Source organism: Pseudophryne corroboree, chromosome 9, assembly GCF_028390025.1.
Source record: "Pseudophryne corroboree isolate aPseCor3 chromosome 9, aPseCor3.hap2, whole genome shotgun sequence".
Classification (NCBI taxonomy): Eukaryota; Metazoa; Chordata; class Amphibia; order Anura; family Myobatrachidae; genus Pseudophryne; species Pseudophryne corroboree.
Genome location: NC_086452.1, coordinates 287296426 through 287317303, shown reverse-complemented (window position 1 = coordinate 287317303; position 20878 = coordinate 287296426). Strand labels below are relative to the sequence as shown.

At 42.7% G+C, this 20878-nt stretch overlaps 2 protein-coding genes across 2 annotated transcripts in view; one reads left to right on the top strand and one right to left on the bottom strand.

The window, feature by feature from the left end:
- SHISA8 (shisa family member 8) overlaps positions 1 to 20878 on the bottom strand; it is an 802771-nt gene that overhangs the window by 384295 nt on the left and 397598 nt on the right. The window lies entirely within an intron of this gene.
- Positions 445 to 14899, top strand: LOC134956967 (putative nuclease HARBI1). The gene is made up of 3 exons (XM_063938783.1): positions 445 to 671; positions 760 to 938; positions 14268 to 14899. Exons 1-3 carry the CDS (start codon positions 530 to 532, stop codon positions 14490 to 14492), a joined length of 546 nt encoding a protein of 181 aa, XP_063794853.1. The 5' UTR covers positions 445 to 529; the 3' UTR covers positions 14493 to 14899.

Here is a 20878-nt window from a genome sequence, read left to right as displayed (position 1 = left end):
CCAACCCCAACCTGCCCCTAAGCCTCCAAGGCAACGGAGGCGTGCAAGGTCTTCTATTTTCCGTACCCGTGTCACCCTTTTTGGGATGCCAGATGATGAGGTTGTGCGCCATTACAGACTGCCTCCTCATATCATCCTAGAAACTCCCTCCATAATAGAGAGTGATCTAGAACAATCAATTAGGTATCCTACATCAATACCAGCATTGACACAATTTCTTGCTGTGTTACATTTCTGTGCCACTGGTTCCTACCAGCATGTAGTGGGCGTGCTGGTAGGAATGTCGCAAGGCCAATTCTCGAAGATCCTGCGACATATACTCCAGGCTTTTATTAGTCGAGTTAAGCAGTTCATATCAATGCCATTGGATGCTGGTGCCCTGGCTGTGGTGAAGCGGCAATTCCAGGAAGGGGGTAGTCGCTTCCCACACGTTATTGGGGTTGTGGATGGGACACATATTCCGATTGTAGCACCAAAACATAATGAGGAAATTTTTAGGAACAGGAAACTGTTTCATTCTCTGAATGTGATGGTTGTTTGTGGCCCATCCCTCCAGATCCTGTCCCTGAATGCTAAGTACCCCGTAAGTGCACATGATTCACATGTCATTCGCCAATCAGGGATCTGGCAAAGATTAAGAATGATGGAAGGACAAGATATGTGGCTATTGGGTGAGTTATAAATATTTTTATTAACTGTTGTTTTTGTTTGTTAATTTAATTAAAACCTGACACTTATGTTTGTATTGTGTTCTTACAGGAGATCAAGGATATCCTTGCACCCCCTGGCTCATGACTCCTCCGCCAGGGCCACAGTCGGAGTTTAATTCTGCGCTTACTGCCACTAGACAGCTGGTGGAGCGCACTATTGGGATCCTGAAGGGCAGATTCTGTGTGCTCCACCGCACTGGTGGCAACCTCATGTATTCACCGGAAATGGTGAGTTAAATTGTGGTCCTGTGTGCCATCCTACACAATATTGCTGTGAGGAGTCGTCTGGAGCTTCCTCAATCCGAGGAATTGACCAGTGAGGATGAGGAGCCAGGGGTTGGGCGGTCATTTGTTGGTGGCACAGAGGCACAGTGTGGCCATGCTTTAAGGGCAAGAATTGTGCAACAGTATTTCAGGTATGGTTATGGTATGATACCAGTATAGATTACATAATGACAATATTGTGTTAAATGTGGTAACGTGTAGGTTAGAGGTGAGCCAATTTAAAATTAAATATGACAATCATTTGACTAACATGACTTGTCTTAAAGTGTGTTGTGTATGTGTTTGGATTAGTTTCCTAAGTGACTGTGAAGATGAGTTGTCTGTAATTTTTGCTGGAACATTATGTTTAGATTTTTGTGATAAATTTAATATAAATGTGATTTTCATTATGTTTGCTTATCTGAATTCAGATAACTTCAATATATTAGTATAGCTTTGTGAGTGTTTCTCATTTACTTATTTATGAATATTACTTTTCTCTTACGTCCTAGAGGATGCTGGGGTCCGTTTTAGTACCATGGGGTATATACAGTTCCGCAGGAGCCTTCGGCACTTTAAGACTTTTCAACAATGTGAACTGGCTCCTCCCTCTATACCCCTCCTCCAGACCTCAGTTTAGAAAATGTGCCCAGGAGACTGGATGCACAACAGTGGAGCTCTACAGAGCTTTGCTGGAAAGACTTTCTTAGGTTTTTTATTTTACAGGGAAGCTGCTAGCAACAGCTTCCCTGCTTCGTGGGACTTAGGGGGGGAAGTAGGAACCAACTTCTCAATTAGTTAATGGTTCTGCTTCCACTGACAGGACACCATTAGCTCCTGAAGGGTACTGAACACAGTCCAAGCCTGGCAGCGTTCACTCCCACAGCACTGCCGCCACCCCCTAACAGAGCCAGAAGTCAGAATGCTGGTGAGTATAGTACCGAAGTCCTGCAGAGAGGGGATCCTCCGGGCATCGTTGGCGGCATACAGGTACACGTGCACACTGCGCGCCATGTCTCTCAGCATGAGGGTGCAGAGCGCGTCGGGGGATCTGAGGGCATGTTTTAAAACCTTACTCTCACTGGCAAAAAAGGTACATACATGTACTGCCACTGATGTGCCATCCCCAGCCAGTATAAATATTACATTGCTGAGGCTGAAGGGCGGGGCTTCTCCTCAGACTTGCCAGGACACTCACTGGGTGCCATTTTCTCCTGCAGAAACTCCAGTGTGAAACTCCTCATGACAATGCTGATACAAGTACAGGGTGTTATAGAAGGGGCAGAGAGTGTTCATTATAATTAGGTCTGTGGGCCTATTATTGGTATATGCGCTGTAAGTGGGTAATATTTCCACAATTCACTATAAGGTGCAGTGTGTGGACTGGCAGATCCCTCTGTCTCTCTGACAGACTTTTGTGTGGGTCTGTCCCCAATAGCTCCCCGGTGTGATAGGTGTGTGTGTGTGTGTGTGTGTGTGTGTGTGTGTGTGTGTGTGTGTACAAGTGTGTAACATGTCAGACATTGGGGAGGGTTCTTCCCAGGAAGAACTAATTTTAGATGCACAAGAGGGTAATGTGGTGGCCCTTCCCTCTCAGAAGGAGCCAGAGTGGGTGAGAATGTTGCAAAAGAATATGTCAATGCTTGCAAAGAAATTCTATGAGTCTAAACAACAGACTAAATATTGGAGGCAGTCTGTGGAGGATGCACTGTTTACTGACCCCTCCATATCATCCACTCGGGTCCCATCCAGTTCCCAGAAAAGGTCTCTGGCCCAGATAATGCAAGGGGACACAGACACAGATTCCGACTCTGACGTCGACACTGGGGATTTGAAAGGGGTAGACCCCAAATTAACCAAAAACTTACAATATATTTTAGTTGCTATAAAGGAAGTGTTGGAGTTTCCTGAAACAACACTGGTCCCAGAAAAAAAGGATTATTTTACATTAAATAAAAAGAAGGTTGTGACTTTTCCTCCTTCAAAGGATTTGAATGCATTCTTTGAAGAATCCTGCACTAACCCTGAGAAGAAATTTACCCTACCCAGAAGGATATGTGTAGTGTACCCTTTCCCTGAGGAAGACAGGCACAAATGGGAGACACCCCCAATGATAGACACCTCAGTTTCTCGGCTGTCAAAGAAAATAGTTTTGCCTGCCCCTGGTTCAGCCTCTTCAAAAGATCCAGCTGACCGTAAATTAGAAACAACCCTAAAATCCATATATACAGCTAACGGAACGGTGCTCAGGCCCCACCATTGCATGTGCTTGGGTAGGTAATGCTGTAGAAAAATGGTCTGACAACTTCCTTGTTAACATAGACACAGTTGACAGGGATGAAATAGTTCTAACTTTCGGGCATATCAAAGATGCTGCAGGTTAATTAGTTGAAGCTATGAAGAATATTGGGTTGCTGAGTTCAAGATCCTCCATTATGGCGATTTCAGCCCGCAGGGCGCTGTGGATCCGCCAATGGAATGCTGATGCGGAATCAAAAAAGTATATTGAGGCGCTTCCTTACAATAGAGAAGCCCTCTTTGGAGACAAGCTGGATGCCATGATTTCAACAACTACATCAGGCAAGTCAGCATTTCTGCCTTCTGCAGCTGCTCCACCTAGGAAAGGATTTCATTCTCATACAATGCAATCCTTTCGGCCCAACAAGTCCAAAAATGCAAAGGGTACCCCTTTCTTTGCAGGAAGAGGGCGAGGAAGAGGTAAAAAAATCTACAACACCATCAGGCTCGTCAGGCTTGCAGGAGCAGAAGTCAACAGCTACTTCTGCTAAAACCTCAGCATGACACTGGGGCTCCCCTGCAGGAGTACGATTGGGTGGGGCATATCTACCGTCTTTCAGCCAGGTCTGGGTTCACTCAGATCTGGATCCTTGGGTATTGCAGATAGTATCCCAAGGGTACAAATTGGAATTTCAGGACCTTCCCCCATGCCGATTTTTCAAATCAGCCTTACCAGCTTCTGTTCAGGACAGCAAAAGTGCTGAACGCAATACAGAAATTATGACAAGACAATGTAATTTCCTTGGTTCCTGTGTCACAACAGGAAAAGGGGTTTTATTCAAGGCTGTTTGTAGTGCCGAAACCGGATGGCTCGGTCAGACCGATTTTAAACCTAAAGACTCTGAACCTTTATTTGAAAAGGTTCAAATTCAAGATGGAATCCCTGAGAGCGGTGATCTCCAGCTTGGAGGAAAAGGAATTTCTGGTATCGATGGACATCAAAGATGCTTATTTACATGTTCCCATCTACCCGCCGCATCAAGTATACCTGAGGTTTGCGGTGCAGGACTGCCACTACCAGTTCCAAACATTGCCTTTCGGGCTCTCCACGGCTCCAAAAATATTCACCAAGATGATGGCGGAGATGATGGTTCTTCTTCGCAAGAAAGGAGTCAAAGTCATCCCATTCTTGGACGATCTCCTCATACAAGCGAGATCCAGGGAGAAACTAGTGCAGAACATTGCACTTTCCCTGACGATGCTTCAACAGCACAGTTGGATCATAAACCTTCCTGAATCACAATTGGAACCCACAATGAGGTTATCATATCTGGGAATGATATTGGACACGGGAGCACAGAAAGTGTTCCTACCGGTGGAAAAGGCTCTGTAGATCCAGAGGATGGTCAAACAAGTTTTAAAACCAGCACGCGTATCAATTCATCAGTGCAGCCGCCTGCTGGGGAAGATGGTAGCAGCCTACGTGGCTCTACAATTTGGCCGATTCCACGCCAGGGTGTTCCAATGGGACCTGCTGGACAAGTGGTCCGGATCGCACCTACACATGCACCGGAGGATAATCTTGTCAACAAAAGTCAGAATTTCACTCTTGTGGTGGCTTCAAAGTTCTCACCTCCTGGAGGGACACAGGTTCGGGATTCAGACTTGGATCCTGGTGACCACAGATGCAAGCCTCCGAGGTTGGGGAGCAGTCGCGCAAGGGGAAAACTTCCAAGGACGATGGTCAAGTCAAGAAGTACTCCTTCACATAAATATTCTGGAATTGAGAGCTGTGTACAACAGCCTTCATCAAGCGGCACACCTTCTTCAAGGTCATCCCATACAGATCCAGTCAGACAATGTAACGGCAGTAGCTTACATAAACCACCAGGGCGGAACAAACAGCAGAGCGGCAATGGCAGAGGTGACAAAGATACTCCTTTGGGCAGAAAGACATGCAAAAGCTCTGTCGGCAATTTTCTTTCCGGGAGTGGACAACTGGGAAGCAGACTTCCACAGCAGACACGATCTCCATCCAGGAGAATGGGGCCTCCACCCAGAAGTCTTTGCAGAGGTAGCAGATCGTTGGGGCATTCCTCAAGTAAATATGATGGCATCACATCTCAACAAGAAGCTTCAGAAATATTGTTCCAGGTCAAGAGACCCACAAGCAATAGCAGTGGATGCATTGGTGACCCAGTGGGTGTTTCAGTCACTGTATCTGTTCCCTTAACTTCCACTAATACCAAAAGTTCTCAAGATCATCAGAAGAACAAGGGTTCGAGAAATTCTGCATGCGGCTGCATTTGACGGCATGGCTGTTGAGCGCCAGATCCTAGCCCGTAAGGTTATTCCCAATGAAGTCATTCCCACACGTATTCTGGCCAGGAAAGGGGTAACGTCCAAACATTACCATCATATTTGGAGAAAATATGTATCTTGGTGTGAATCTAAGAAGTCTCCTGCAGTGGAGTTTAAATTAGGACGTCTTCTCCTATTTCTACAGGCAGGTGTGGATGCTGGCTTGAGATTAGGGTCTATCAAGGTCCAAATTTCGGCCTTGTCCATTTTCTTTCAGAAACAGTTGGCTTCCCTTCCTGAGGTCCAGACATTCGTGAAGGGGGTTCTGCGCATCCAACCTCCCTTTGTGCCTCCTGCGGCGCCATGGGATCTTAATGTAGTGTTGCAGTTCCTTAAATCGGACTGGTTTGAGCCTCTACAAGAGGTAAAGTTGAAGTTTCTCACTTGGAAAGTGGTCATGCTGTTGGCCTTGGCCTCAGGCAGACGAGTGTCTGAATTAGGGGCTCTGTCACACAAGAGTCCTTATTTGATTTTTCATAAAGATAGAGCTGAACTGCAGGCGCATCAGCATTTTCTTCCAAAGGTTGTGTCTTATTTCCATATCAACCAACCTGTTGTGGTAACAGTGGCTTCTGACACCTCAGCTATTTCAAAAGTCCTTGGATGTCGTCAGAGCGTTGAGGACTTATGTTGCAAGAACGGCTCAGATAAGGAAAACAGAATCTTTGGTTGTCCTTTATGACCCCAACAAGATTGGGGTTCCTGCTTCTAAGCAGACTATTGCGCGCTGGATCAGAGGTACCATTCAGCACGCTTATTCCACGGCAGGATTGCCGTTACCAACTTCGGTAAAGGCCCACTCTACAAGGAAAGTGAGTTCTTCCTGGGCGGCTGCCCGAGGTGTCTCGGCGTTGCAAATTTGCCGAGCAGCTACTTGGTCAGGGGCAAACACGTTTGCTAAGTTTTACAGGTTTGACACCTTGGCTGCTGACGACCTTCAGTTTGGTCAGTCAGTTCTACAGGAACATTAGCACTTTCCCGCCCGTACTGGGAGCTTTGGTACATCCCCATGGTACTAAAATGGACCCCAGCATCATCTAGGACGTAAAAGAAAATAGGATTTTAATAACCTACCGGTAAATCCTTTTCTCGTAGTCGGTAGATGATGCTGGGCGCCTGCCCAGTGCTCATTTTTCCTGGAGAATTACGTTTTATCTTTTTACACAGGTTCTCATGTGTTAAGATGTTCACAGCTGTTGCTGTTGCGTTATGCATGCACGTTAGCATGGGTTATGTTGAAAGCCATGTTAGGCGGCATGTTTTGTATGGTGTGAGCTGGTGTGAATCTCGCCACTAGTTTAATGTAAATTCTTCTCTCGAAGTTGTACGTCTCCTCGGGCACAGTTCCTATACTGAGGTCTGGAGAAGGGGCATAGAGGGAGGAGCCAGTTCACACTGTTGAAAAGTCTTAAAGTGCCGAATGCTCCTGCGGAACCGTCTATACCCCATGGTACTAAAATGGACCCCAGCATCCTCTACGGACTGCGAGAAAAGGATTTACCGGTAGATAATTAAAATCCTATTTTTTTTACACATTACAGTAGACAGCGTCCCCATTTTTACACATTGCGGCAGACAACGTCCCCCTTATAAACACATTGTGGCAGACAGCGTCCCCCTTTTTTTACACATTAAAAAAAAATCCTGAGATCATGTGCTGTTAGCAGAGATAACTTGATCTCAGGCACTGAAGCCTCGGCTGCTGGGGGAGATAAGAGAGAGATGCTTTGAGTAACCCCCTCCATCTCCCTCCCCTTCCCAGTCATTGGATCAGTGTGGATATCAGTCAGCAGGGAGAGGAAGATCTTACCGTGGCCACGTTCCTGCTGCACAGTTGTGTACACCTCTCCAGCCCAAGCCAGTGGGTGTGCTGGTAATTCGTGAATAGCACCAGTCAGGGGAGGTAGCTATTACACTGCATCGGGGGGGAAGGGGGAGTGCCTTGAGACCATCTCAAACCATGCATGTCAGAGCTGCCTCTTCTGGCATTGTTTTCAATGCAGAGTTACTGCCTGGTGTGCGGCTCCACCACCAGCTCCGCCCCCTAGCTCTAAGCAGTTTCTGGTTACAAGAGGGAGGCAGAGATATTGCTGCCTCTCCTCTGTCCCTATGTACGAGCAGCGAGTGCAGCAACTTCATACTGCAATGGAAACAGCTGATGTTTACAGTGATCTGTATTATAACAGATCAGTGAAAAATCAGCTGTTTTCGTTGCAGTTTGACAGGTGAGGCTCTGCCACCCCTGCCTCTCCTGACTGCACGTCCCTGGAGTAGACCTATAGTCACTTTATGAATCAGATATAGTCTAAAGCCTTTGTGCACAATTTACAATGAGCGCTATCACGTAGGGTACCTTGCTGATCCTTTGATGTAATGTAGGGATAGTTTGTCCAATAAAAGCAGCCCCTCTTTAGATATTCGGAGGTGGGTGTTCAGTGGGTGCTTCACTGTCAATGGAACTGCAGTCCCGTAACCCGCTCCCAATGCAGGCGTCTCCTGCACGGCTGTTGCTGACTCCTGGCAGCCATGGGTGCGATCCTTCACTGTCCGCGTTCTTGCCTCTTCAAGCCTGGCTCCCTCTTTGCTGTGGGGGCTTGGATCCGGCGCCCAGTGTGTATGCAGTGTAGCTGCTTCTGTCCCCAGGTGGCCGGCGCTGCGGTTTTGAAACAAGTGGGCATGCCAACACCTTTCTCCATATAGCACTTTATCAGGTAATGTGGGGGGAGCTCTTTATGGCTGCCTTTTTATCTCCTTTATCTCGGATTGTTTCTATGTTAATCAGGTGCCGCTGGTTCTGATTCATCAGTAACATTTCTTGTTATTAAAAATAAACATAAATATAATAAACCAGAGTCCATTTAGGGTGTGTATGGGCATAAATGAAATATGTACAAATGGTGTTCAGTTTGCAGTGTAATCATCTAGTGAAAATATTACAGTGATTCCATATATTTGATATATTGTAGCACATTACAAAGTGATTGCCTATGCTTAATACATTGTAGCAGTCAAATGTGTAACTGCTCGTCTGTCATGATACTTAGTGTCATTTAGAGAAATACAGACAGCTGTATATTTTATAGATGACTAGTTCTGGTCATGGAAAGACCATTCAAAGAGAAGTATGAATTCATATACTGTATAGTGGGGTGTCAGATGTATGCTGGAAGGGCATCCTCATAAGAAAGTAGAGCTTGCATATGCATCTTCTATGATTCCTTACAAGTTGATTTCGCCTTATGTGCCTCATTTTTTGTTGTTGTTTGTTTTTGTCAATTTGGTCTATAAACAATAAATTTTCCACTTTCACTTTTACTTGTAGGTGTAGTTCCTATCGTTTCGAATGTCCAAATGACAATATTTTTATAGAAAAGTGCTTAAATCAGAGTCAGTATTCAGGCCGTGTAGGGTGAGGGTCTCTAGGTAATAAATCCACCTAGCCTCTTACCATGAGATACTGTACTTGCTATTTTATCACCCCCTCTCCAGGAGTCCTAGTGTAGTATGATGCTTTTAAATGTAAATTCGGTGGGATCCATTTTGTGTTTTTCTTTGAAGTGGGCCTATACACTTTGTGTCTCCACGCCTTTCTTAATATTTAGTATTTGCTCTGCGATCCTTGTTTTTAACTCTCTTATCGTTCTGCACACATATTGAAGGTGGCAGGAGCACTCTTATAGTTATACAACCCCTTTGTTGCAGCAAGTTATACTATTTTTGATCTGATAACTCCTTCCATTCTTGCATGATCTGAAGTCTCTTATTATTTTCGGGCTCTTGGTACTTCCAAGTTTGCATCTTTGACAGTTCATGCAGTAGAAAAAAACCTCCTTTTATATCTTGTGGTTGGTCTAACCAGGTATTCATGTCTTCCTTACCTGTAGTTCTCTCCACGGCACTATGGACCAGTGAGGTTTTGACGTTTCTTGCATTTTCATATATGAATGTGGGTTTATTCTGTAATATTCCAACTAGCTTCTCATCCTTCCGGAGGATATCCCAGTGTTTAGTGATTATTCTCTCCACTTCCTTATAATGACAGTTGTATTGTTTGATGAATAAAAATTCTTTCATCTCATCCTTCTTCCTGTCCTTCGATCTTAGAAGATCTGACCTTTCTAAATCTCTAGTTCTTTCCATTTGATGGTCGATGATGGTCTTATTGTATCCTTTCTCCACAAATCTTTGCTTCCGGTCTTTAGCTTGCCTGTTGTAGTCTTCAGGTCTTGAACAATTTCTTTTGATTCTCTTAAATTGTCCTTCTGGTATGTTCTTCAACCAGGCAGGATGATGGTTGCTACTTTGATCAATGTAGGTTTTGTTTTACAATCAACTTCTTTGATGTGCGTTCTGGTTTCAAATCTTTTGTTGTTAATAAAGATCTCCAGATCAAGGTAGGTGGTTCTGATGTTACATAGAAACATAGAATTTGATGGCAGATAAGAACCACTTGGCCCTTCTAGTCTGCCCCTTTTTTATCCTTTAGGTAATCTCAACCGTTTTTGAACCTTAATTCTTTGTAAGGATATTCATATGCCTATCCCAAGTATGTTTAAATTGCTCTACAGTCTTAGCTTCTACCACCTCTGATGGGAAGCTATTCCACTTGTCCACTACCCTTTCTGTGAAGTAATTTTTCCTTAAATTGCCCCTGAACCTGCCTCCCTCCAGTTTCAGTGTATGTCCTCGAGTTCAAATACTACTCTTCCTTTGAAGAATGTTTCCCTCATGAACTTTGTTAAAACCCTTGGTATATTTGAAAGTTTCTATCATAGCTCCCCTTTCCATTCTCTTCTCCAAACTATACATGTTAAGATCTTTTAGCCTATCTGGGTAAGTTTTGTGATGTAGGCCATGCACCATTTTAGTTGCCCTTCTTTGTACACTCTCTAATGTATTTATATCCTTCTGGAGATATGGTCTCCAGAACTGGACACAGTATTCCAAATGAGGCCATACCAATGACCTATACAGTGGCATTATTACTTTTTTTTACTGCTACTGATTCCTCTTGCTATACAACCAAGCATCTGACTTGCCTTTCTCATTGCTTTGTTGCATTGCTTTCCTGCCTTTAAGTCACTTGAAATAGTGACCCCTAAATCGCTTTCCACCTCAGTAGTTTCCATTATAGTACCCTTAATACTATATTTAGCCTTTGGGTTTTTGAGACCCAAGTGCATGATTTTGCATGTTTTAGCATTAAACTGTAGTTGCCACGTTCTTGACCATTTCTCAAGTCTAGCTAGGTCATCAATCATTTGTTTTACCCCTCCCGGTGTGTCTACCCTGTTGCAAATCTTAGTATCATCTGCAAAAAGGCATACTTTCCCTTTAATACCATTTGCAATGTCACCAACAAAGATATTAAAGATAACTGGTCCAAGTACTGATCCCTGGGGTACTCCACTGGTAACATTTCCTTCCAAAGATTTCACTCCATTTACTACAACTGTCTGTTTCCTATCCTGCAACCAGGTTCTTATCCATTTAACTGTTTTTTATAATCCACCCCCACGCTTTCAAGTTTTTTTTTTAGCAGTCTGCGATGTGGGACAGTGTCAAATGCCTTTCTAAAGTCTAGATATGCTACATCTACAGCTCCCCCTTGATCTATTATTTTCATCACAGAGTCAAAAAAGTCAGTAAGATTTGTTTGGCATAATCTCCCACCAGTAAATCCATGCTGTTTTGGATCATGTAAGTTGTTTGAGTTAAGATATTCCACAACTCTATATTTTAATATTTTTTACAATACTTTCCCTACTACTGATGTAAGGCTTACTGGTCTGTAGTTACTTGCTCTTCCTTGCTTCCACTTTTGTACAGTGGAACTACATTGGCTCTTTTCCAGTCCTCTGGAATGGCACCTGTTTTTTTGTGACTGGTTAAATAATTCTGTTAATGGCGCCACCAGCACATCGTTTAGCTCTTTTAGTATCCTTCGGTGTATCCAATCTGGCCCCATTGATTTATCCACTTTTAGTTTTGAAAGTTCTGTTAGGACCTTCTCCTCTGTAAATTTAGTTTGAGCTTCCTTATTTTTAAGAATGTCCTTGCAGCTTAACTGTGGCCCCTTCCCTTCTCCTTCTGTAGTAAATACTGAGCAAAAATAAAGATTTAGGTGATCTGCTATTGCCTTGTCTCTCTCCACCAAATTCTCACTCTCTGTCTTAAGTCTTATTATTCCTCCACTTGATTTTCTCCTTTAATTTATATACTTAAAAAAAAGTTTTGCCCCCTTTATCTACTGACTGGGCTATTTTCTCCTCAGCTTCTGCCTTTGCACGTCTGATCACTTTCTTAGCATCCTTCCATCTGTTAAGATACACCTCTTCGTCATTATTTTGAGTCTGTTTGTATTTCCTAAAAGCTATCTTTTTTGCTTTCACACTAGTTGATACTTCTTTTGTGAACCACACTGGCTTCCTTTTCCTGGTGCTTTTCCTAACCCTTTTGATACAAAGGTCTGTTGCCCTTTGTATTGCACTTTTCAGTTTTTCCCACCTCTCCTGCACTCCTTCCAAGTCCCTCCAGTCCGCCAATGAATCACTCAAACATCTCCCCATTTTTGCAAAGTCAGCATTCCTAAAATCCAACACCTTTGTTTTTGTGTGACAGGAGTTGGATACTGCTTGATGATCACTTGATCCCAGGTGCTCACCCACATATATGTCTGATATCCTGTCACCATTTGTGAGAACTAAATTTAATATTGAGTCTTTGCAAGTGGGCTCCCTCACCAATTGATTGAGAGATGCTCCCTGTAAGGAATTTAGAAATTTGCCACTTGTAGCTGAACTTGCAAAAGACCCCTCCCAATTTACATCAGGTAAATTAAAGTCTCCCATGATTATGACTTCGCCCTTTAAAGCCATTTTAGTGATGTCCAACAATAGGTTCCTGTCCAAATCCTGCCCCTGGTCTGGTGGTCTATAGCTCACCCCAATGCAAATAATATCTTTCTCCCCGGTTTCTGTGGTGACCCAAAGGGCCTCAGTTTTGTCTTCAATATTTTGTACTAAAGTAGCATTTATGCTTTTTTTCACATACATTGCTACCCCTCCTCCTATTCTTCCCATTCTATCCTTCCTAAATAAATTGTATCCTGGTATAACTATGTCACAGTCATGATTCTCATTGCATCATGACTCTATAATTGCCCCAATATCCAGGTTATCCCTTGTCATTATTGCAATTAGCTCTGGAATTTTGTCTCCTAAGCTCCTATTATTTGCACACATAGCTTTAAGAATTTAAATCTGTTACTAGTAGCCATGTTGAGAAAGTACAAAATAAATGATAAGTTTAAAGTTGAAATTACCTGTTTGGTGATGTTGCTCAGTGTTTGGTATTTGTTTTCTTTTACTAATCAGTAATCACTCTCTGTCCTTTACACCATGACTACACCTCACTAAATATAAAGATATAGTACACCTGACCACAAATGGCCAAATGATCAAAGAAGGTAAACACTAGTCAGCATGCAATAATAAACTGTTTCACTGAGCAACTTCCCCACACATGCAATGACAATTACAAAGAAATCATTACATCAAAAAACATACATGAGTTTGTATAAGAGAGAACTGTAAGGAGCAGATTGGGGATGCCTTTTCATAGGTTAAATAGACAGATAATATACATAAGATGAATTACATACTTTTGAGGCATTAAGGCAGTCCATTTGTGGTAGTGTTGGTGTGTTGATGTTTCCCTTCAGTTTAACACATGTATAACACTAATTTTATAATAACACTTTTATGTCAGCACTTCTATGGAAGCACTACCAGCCAACGGCTACCAGCCTTATACTAGACTTTAAATAGGAAAAATTGGAATGTGAATGCAATGATTGCAAACTCCTCCCAATACAATCCCACTTCAAAGCTAAGGCAATAAATTAGCTTAGACAAACAAGCATTACATACCAACAAGGCAGTCAACTAAATCTTTACAAAGGGGAAAAATACAATTTGCTTATGTTTGCTGAGAAAATCAAGTTAATGTCATACGAAATAATGTGTTTGATAAAATCATCCAATTCAGTCCTTTTTCCTGCCCAGGTGAATATGACATCATCTATAAACTGTTTATAAAGTTTTATTTGTTGCAGGTGGTGATTATTTGACCATATGTTTCTGTTCTCCCATTGGGCCACAAACTATTTGCGTACCCTGGCACAAATTTTGTGCCCATCGCTGTCCTTCTGCACTGCCTATAGTACGTGTTGTCAAACCTGAAGAAGTTGTGTTGCAAGATAAATCCAATTGCCTCAATCAAGATGTTTATTTGTCTTGTGGGGATGTGTCTCTCCTCTTCCAGTGAAACTTGAATAAATTTCCATCCTTTGTTAGCATAAATCAGACACCCCACTATATATGGATTCAAACTTCTCTTTGAATGGTCTTTCCATGACCAGAACTATTCATCTAAAAATATACAGCTGTCTGTATTTGTCTAAATGACACTAAGTATCATGACAGACGAGCAGTTACACATTTGACTGCTACAATGTATTAAGCAAAGGCAATCCCTTTATAATGTACTACAATATATCAAATATATGGAATCACTGTAATATTTTCACTAGATGATTTACACTGTAAGCTGAACACCATTTGTATATATCTCATTTATGCCCATACACACCCTAAATGGACTCTGGTTTATTATGTTTATGTTTATTTTTAGATCTCCCTCCACATTACCGGACGAAGCCCTATATGGAGAAACACGTTGGCACACCCACTTGTGAGAAACCGCAGACCTCAGCCTACCGCAGTGCCAGCCACCCGGGGTCAGAAAGCAGCTACACTGCATACACACTGGGCGCCAGATCAGAGCCCCTGTAGCAAAGAGGGAGCCAGGCTGGAAGAGGCAAGAACACGGACAGAGAAGGAACGCACCAATGGCTGACAGGATTCAGCCGCAGCTGTGCAGGAGACACCTGCATTGGGAGCGGGTTACGGGACTGCAGTTCCATTGACAGTTAAGCACACACTGAAAACCCACCTCGGAATATCTAAAGAGGGGCTGCTTCTATCGGACAAAAGATCCCTACATTACATCAAAAGGATCAACAAGGTACCCTACGTGACTGCGCTCATTGTAAATTGTGCACGAAGGCTTTAGACTATACCTGATTCATAAAGTGACTATAGGTCTATTCAGCACACAAAGATTTTACAGTGATTAGAGGAAAGTGCAATTAAGCATTTGTCCTAATGAACTTAGATATTTGGACATTTGCGTTATCCATGCTTTTCATGTAGTGCTACCAATGTTACTTTTATTTTATTTTGCTTGAAAAAAGGCTTTTTTAATATATGTTTTAAGGCATTGTCAAATTAAAGTTTTTTTCCTTTAAAAAACCCAGGGTCCAGACACATAGTTTATTCTCTTTACATTTGCGCCAGGGTACACTTAAGTTATACCATTTAACTCTCTCTGACAGTAGGGAACATATGTCGCCAATTACTCCAGTGGCCACATTTACTGATAATTGACACACAAAAGGGGGAGCGCGAATTATAGCAACCCATATTGGAGGAAATTTGAAACTAGGTGACTGGGGGGAGGGATTAGAAAGAACTAGCGGGACAATCAGTGAGAGAAGAAATGTGGGATGTTTTAAGTATAATGGGGGAGGAGAAGGGGGAGGGGAAAGTCAGGTAACAAGGGTAAAACAAGGAATAGTCATATAAGCAAGGAAACGGTATGAGCAAAAAAATAATAAAGAAAAGGGAATAACTAAACTAAAGTTTATGCTTGCAAATGCTAGAAGCCTATCAGGTAAAATGGGAGAATTAGACATTATTGCATTAAAAGACTAATATGATATTATAGATATTACAGAGACATGGTGGGATGATTCTCGTAACTGGGTAGCAAATTTGGAGGGATATACTTTGTTCAGGGGTGTCGTACGGTATGCCGGTGCTCGGGCTCCCGGCGACCAGCATACCAGCGCCGGGAGCCCGACCGCCGGCATACCGACAGCGTGGCGGGCGCAAAGGAGCCCCTTGCGGGCTTGCTGCGCTCACCACGCTGCAGGCACGGTGGCGCGCTATGCGCGCCACACTATTTTATTCTCCCTCCAGGGGGGTCGTGGACCCCCACGAGGGAGAATAGTTGTCGGTATGCCGGGTGTCGGGATTCCGGCGCCGGTATATTGTGCGCCGGGATCTCGACATTCGGCATACAGAAGACCACCCTTTGTTCAGGAGATACAGGGTTAACAAAAGAGGTGGAGGTGTATGCCTTTATATCAGAGTCGTAACCAGGTGTGGGCAGATGGGGCTTTGCGCACAGTGCAGTGTCTCTGTGGGTGCACCATCCGCATCCACACTGATTGGCCACCTAAGCTGCAGCGTTGCCTGCTGTGCATCTAATGTATATTAGTAGCGCTGCGCCCGGTACCTTCCCTGCTGGAGGCAGCGCTGCTAATATACATTACATGCACAGCAGGCAGCGCTGCGGCTGGACAGTATGTGACTGTGAGATGAGTCTCTCTCTCTTCCCCCGTGCTCTGCTCCATCCCCCTCCTCCTGCTCTCCCTGCACTGTACCTTCCGGGTCCTGGAGAGGAGACGGCTGCTGCTCTCAGCATGAATAAACTCTCTCCTTCCCTCCCCTTCCTCGTCCAGATTCACATGAAAACGCTGCTTATGTGGGTATGTAGTACCAGGCTGTGAATAATTTGACTAGCCTTGTGGTTGGTCATTTTAAACTGTCTCTCTCAGTAACATTTTAGATAACTTACTGTGTGTAGAGATTTTGTTAAAAAACAAACAAAAACACAACAACCTGCACAAACTGTATCTTAACCCAATATCCACTGAGATTGAAAACGTAATACTTATTGTTTGTAAATATTGTGTGTGTGTGTGTGTGTGTGTGTGTGTATGTATATGTATGTGTGTGTGTGTGTATATGTGTATATATATATATATATATATATATATATATATATATATATATTACTACTGTGCGGTGTAATGTGACTATCGGGCGCTACTGTGCGGTGTAAAAGTGACTATCGGGCACTACGGTGCTGTGTACTGTGACTATCGGGCACTACGGTGCTGTGTACTGCGACTATCGGGTGCTACTGTGCTGTGTAATGTGACTATCGGGCACTACTGTGCGGTGTAGTGTGACTATTGGGCACTACTGTGCGGTGTAGTGTGACTATTGGGCACTACTGTGCGGTGTAATGTGACTATCGGGTGCTACTGTGCTGTGTAATGTGACTATCGGGCGCTACTGTGCTGTGTAATGTGACTATCGGGCGCTACTGTGCGGTGTAATGTGACTATTGGGCACTACTGTGCTGTGTAATGTGACTATTGGGCACTACTGTGCTGTGTAATGTGACTATTGGGTGCTACTGTGCTGTGTAATGTGACTATCGGGCGCTACTGTGCTGTGTAATGTGACTATCGGGCACTACTGTGTGGTGTAATGTGACTATCGGGCGCTACTGTGCTGTGTAATGTGACTATCGAGCGCTACTGTGCAGTGTAATGTGACTATCGGGCGCTACTGTGCTGTGTAATGTGACTATCGGGTGCTACGGTGCAGTGTAATGTGACTACGGTGCGCACTGTACCTATTTTACATATGGGGATATAAAATAGAACTCTGTGGCCACGCCCCTTCCCCATACAGCCATGCTCCCATATTTTTGAGGGCGCGCATTAACCCTGTTTTTGTATATGGGAGGGGGGGGGGGGCGATGCTGTTTCTTGCACACAGCGCTAAAATGTCTAGTTACGGCACTGCTTTATATTAAACCATTCTTAAAACCGTATCTTAAGAAAGTTATTTATGAGGGGACTGGAGATAATGTGGAGGCACTGTGGGTTGAACTTTCAAGTGGGGGAACAGGAACAAAAAAACTATTCATAGGGACATGTTACAAACCACCTGACATTAGTTTGACTGAAGAGGTACAACTATTCAGCAAATCAAAAAAGCAGCAGGACTGGGGGATGTCCTAATCATTGGGTATTTTAATTGTCCTTACATAAATTGGAACAACGTATCATATGTTAGTTAGGGCAAATAGGTTCTCATATATATATATATATATATATATATATATATATATATACACATATATATACATACACACACATACACATACTAAAAGATCACTACTTGCCTCAAGTACTCGAGGAGCCTACTAGAAACAGGACTTTGCTGGACCTAGTACTAACTAATAATGTAGAGATAAGCAGGACAGTAGAGAGCCTGGCTGGGCCCAGGTACTTTTCAGAGGGTGTGGCCTAATCACAGGAGGCGTGGTCATGTACCCTTAGAAATAAATACAGATTATTATTTAATTTTAAGCACCTCCATGGACACACTGCAGCCCAGCACATAGCAGCATGTTCTGGGCTGAGGAGAAGAGCTGCATCTACTGCTGCCAGGTTAAGGGGAGGTAATCCAGGGCCCTCACTGGTCCCCTCTATCAGATATGGACCTGGATAATTTGTACCCTCTCCCCCCCCTCTCTCGGCACCACTGGAGATAATAACAACTACTACAGTGGGGGAGACCTTGGGAAACAGTGATCATAATATAGTCACATTCGAAATTAGTTTTCAAAAACATCACTATAAGGGCTCAACCAAGACTTTTAACTTTAGAAAAGTGAATTTTGACAGACTGAAACAAACACTAAAGGATATTGACTGGGATACTTTGTTCCAAGGTAAGAAATGTGGGATGCTTTTAGAAGTTTGCTCGATAAATATATTCATACATTTATTCCCATGAACAGCAAACAAAGGGGTTCAAAATACAAACCGATGTGGCTTAATAAGAAGGTTAAGGAAGCTATGGATAAAAAGAGGTGCACTTTCAAAGTGTTTAAATCAGATGGAAAGTCGGGGTCATTTCACTACTACAAGGAATGTAATAAGAATTGCAAAAATGTAATCAGAGCAGCTAAAATAGAAAACTAAAAGCAAACTGCTAAGGAGAGTAATATAAATCCCAAAAAGTTTTTTTTAAGTATATAAACAGTAAAAAGTTAAAAAAGGGGAATATAGGACCATTAAAAGGAGAGTTGGGAGCATTGATAAATGATAAACTAAAATCAGAAATATTAAACACATTTTTTCATCAGTGTTTACTAGAGCGGACCAGATGTTGGAAGTAGTCAATAGCACAAGTATTGATAATATACCATTGCTTAACACTTATTTGAGTGAGGGGGTAGTCTGTGAGTGACTAAACAACATTAAGATTAATAAATATCCTGGTCCTGATGGATTTCACCCAAGGGTTCTGATGGAGCTTAACTCAGAACTATCAAGGCCTATTTGATTGTCTATGACTCATTTAAAACAGGCATGATACCAAAGGACTGGCTTATAACAGAGGTAATCCAAATATTTAAAAAGGGTAGCACAACTCATCCAGGTAATTATAGACTGGTTAGTTTGACATCAATTGTGGGGAAAATATTAGAAGGAATACTGTATTAAAAGATAGCATACAGGAGTACTTTGATACCTCCAATGTTATTAATAGGAACCAGCATGGTTTCATGAGGGACAGGTCATGCCAAAACTAACTTCATTATCTTCTACAAGAAAGTGAGCAATAATCTTGACCAGGGTAACACAGTAGAGGTGGTCTATTTAGATTTTGCAAAAGCCTTTGACACAGTGCCTCACAAGAGGCTGATTTTCAAACTAAGAGAGCTCGGCCTAGGAAGCACCATTTGTACTTGGGTAGGTAATTGGCTATATAACAGGGAACAGTGAGTTGTGGTTAATTGGATGTTCTCCAACTGGACCACTGTATTCAGTGGAATACCGCAAGGGTCAGTACTTGAGCCACTACTGTTTCCATATATTTATTAATGACCTAGGAATAGATTTGGAAAGCATGGTATCAATTTTTGCAGATGATACCAAACTATGTAGGGTAATTAACTCAGCCAAGGATTCAGGGTCCCTACCGAATGACTTACTTAAAATGGAAGTTTGGGCAACTAAATGGAGAATGAGGTTTAATATAGAAAAATGTAAAGTCATGCACTTTGGAACTAAAAATAACCATGCATCCTACAAATTAAATGGGTAGAACGTAGGGTATATGGTATTAGAAAAATATTTGGGGGTGCTCAACCTCACCTCACTATAAAAAAAGATATATTATAGCTGAAAAGGTTTTCGAGATGAGCTACAAAATTGATAAAGGGGTTTGAGGCACTGGAATACGAGGAATGGCTTACTAGGCTAAATATGTATATACACTTGATAAAAGGCGTTTAAGAGGAGACATTATTAATATACTGTATATAAATATATAAAAGGGACAATACATGGAGATATCAGGAGATTTGTTTATTAAGAGATCTCTACAAAGAAGATGTGGACACCCTCTGAGGTTAGAGGAGAGAAAAATTCATATCCAAAGAAGGAAGGGGTTCTACACAGTAAGGGCAGTAAGGATCTGGAATTCTTTACCAGAGAGGGTCGTAATGGCAGACTCAATCATTAAATTTAAGAATGGGTTGGATAAATTTCAAACAAAAAAATATTCAAGGATATAGCATTTAAAAAGATTGTATTGCATAACTACGGGTATATCTAGTTATTTACAGAATAGTATAGATTATAAATAAAGGTTGAACTCAATGGACAACTTGTCTTTTTCAACCTTATTAACTCACTCAGGCGCCATCTTTTTTGTCGCAATGGATTGCACCTGAATGAGGAGGGGGCTGCGGTGCTGGGGGGCAGGATGGTTGGAGGAGCTTTTAACCTAGGAGCTTGGGGGGAGGGTTTAGCTAGAAGCTGCGGGTCAAACAGTGAGAGCAGGAAGGATGGGGGTAGTGAACAAAATGGGGTTGGCGAAGGTGGGAGGGAGAGTTCAGCCAGCAAGGGTAATTGCATGGGTATTGACACAGGAATTACCGACAAAGGTATTGCCCATGGTATCCCTACGTTATTAACTTATGACGATTATGGTTCAACAGTACGGAATATAGAAAAGATGTCCATAGCATTAGGGGGAACACCTTCATCAGGGTGGGGGAGTTTAGAAAGGCCTAATAGGTCAAATAGGGATAGTAGTATAATAGGCTGTATTAAGTATGATGGGGGTGCTAAGGGAGGGAAGAGAATAAGAGTCAGTAGGAGTAATTCTAGAAAGGCACTTTTAAATAAGGATAACATACCATTAAAACAAACGGTCAAGGGAAATATTAAGCTAAAATGTATGCTAGCGAATGCAAGTAGCTTATCAGGTAAAATGGGGGAATTGGAATGGCTTGTATCAAAA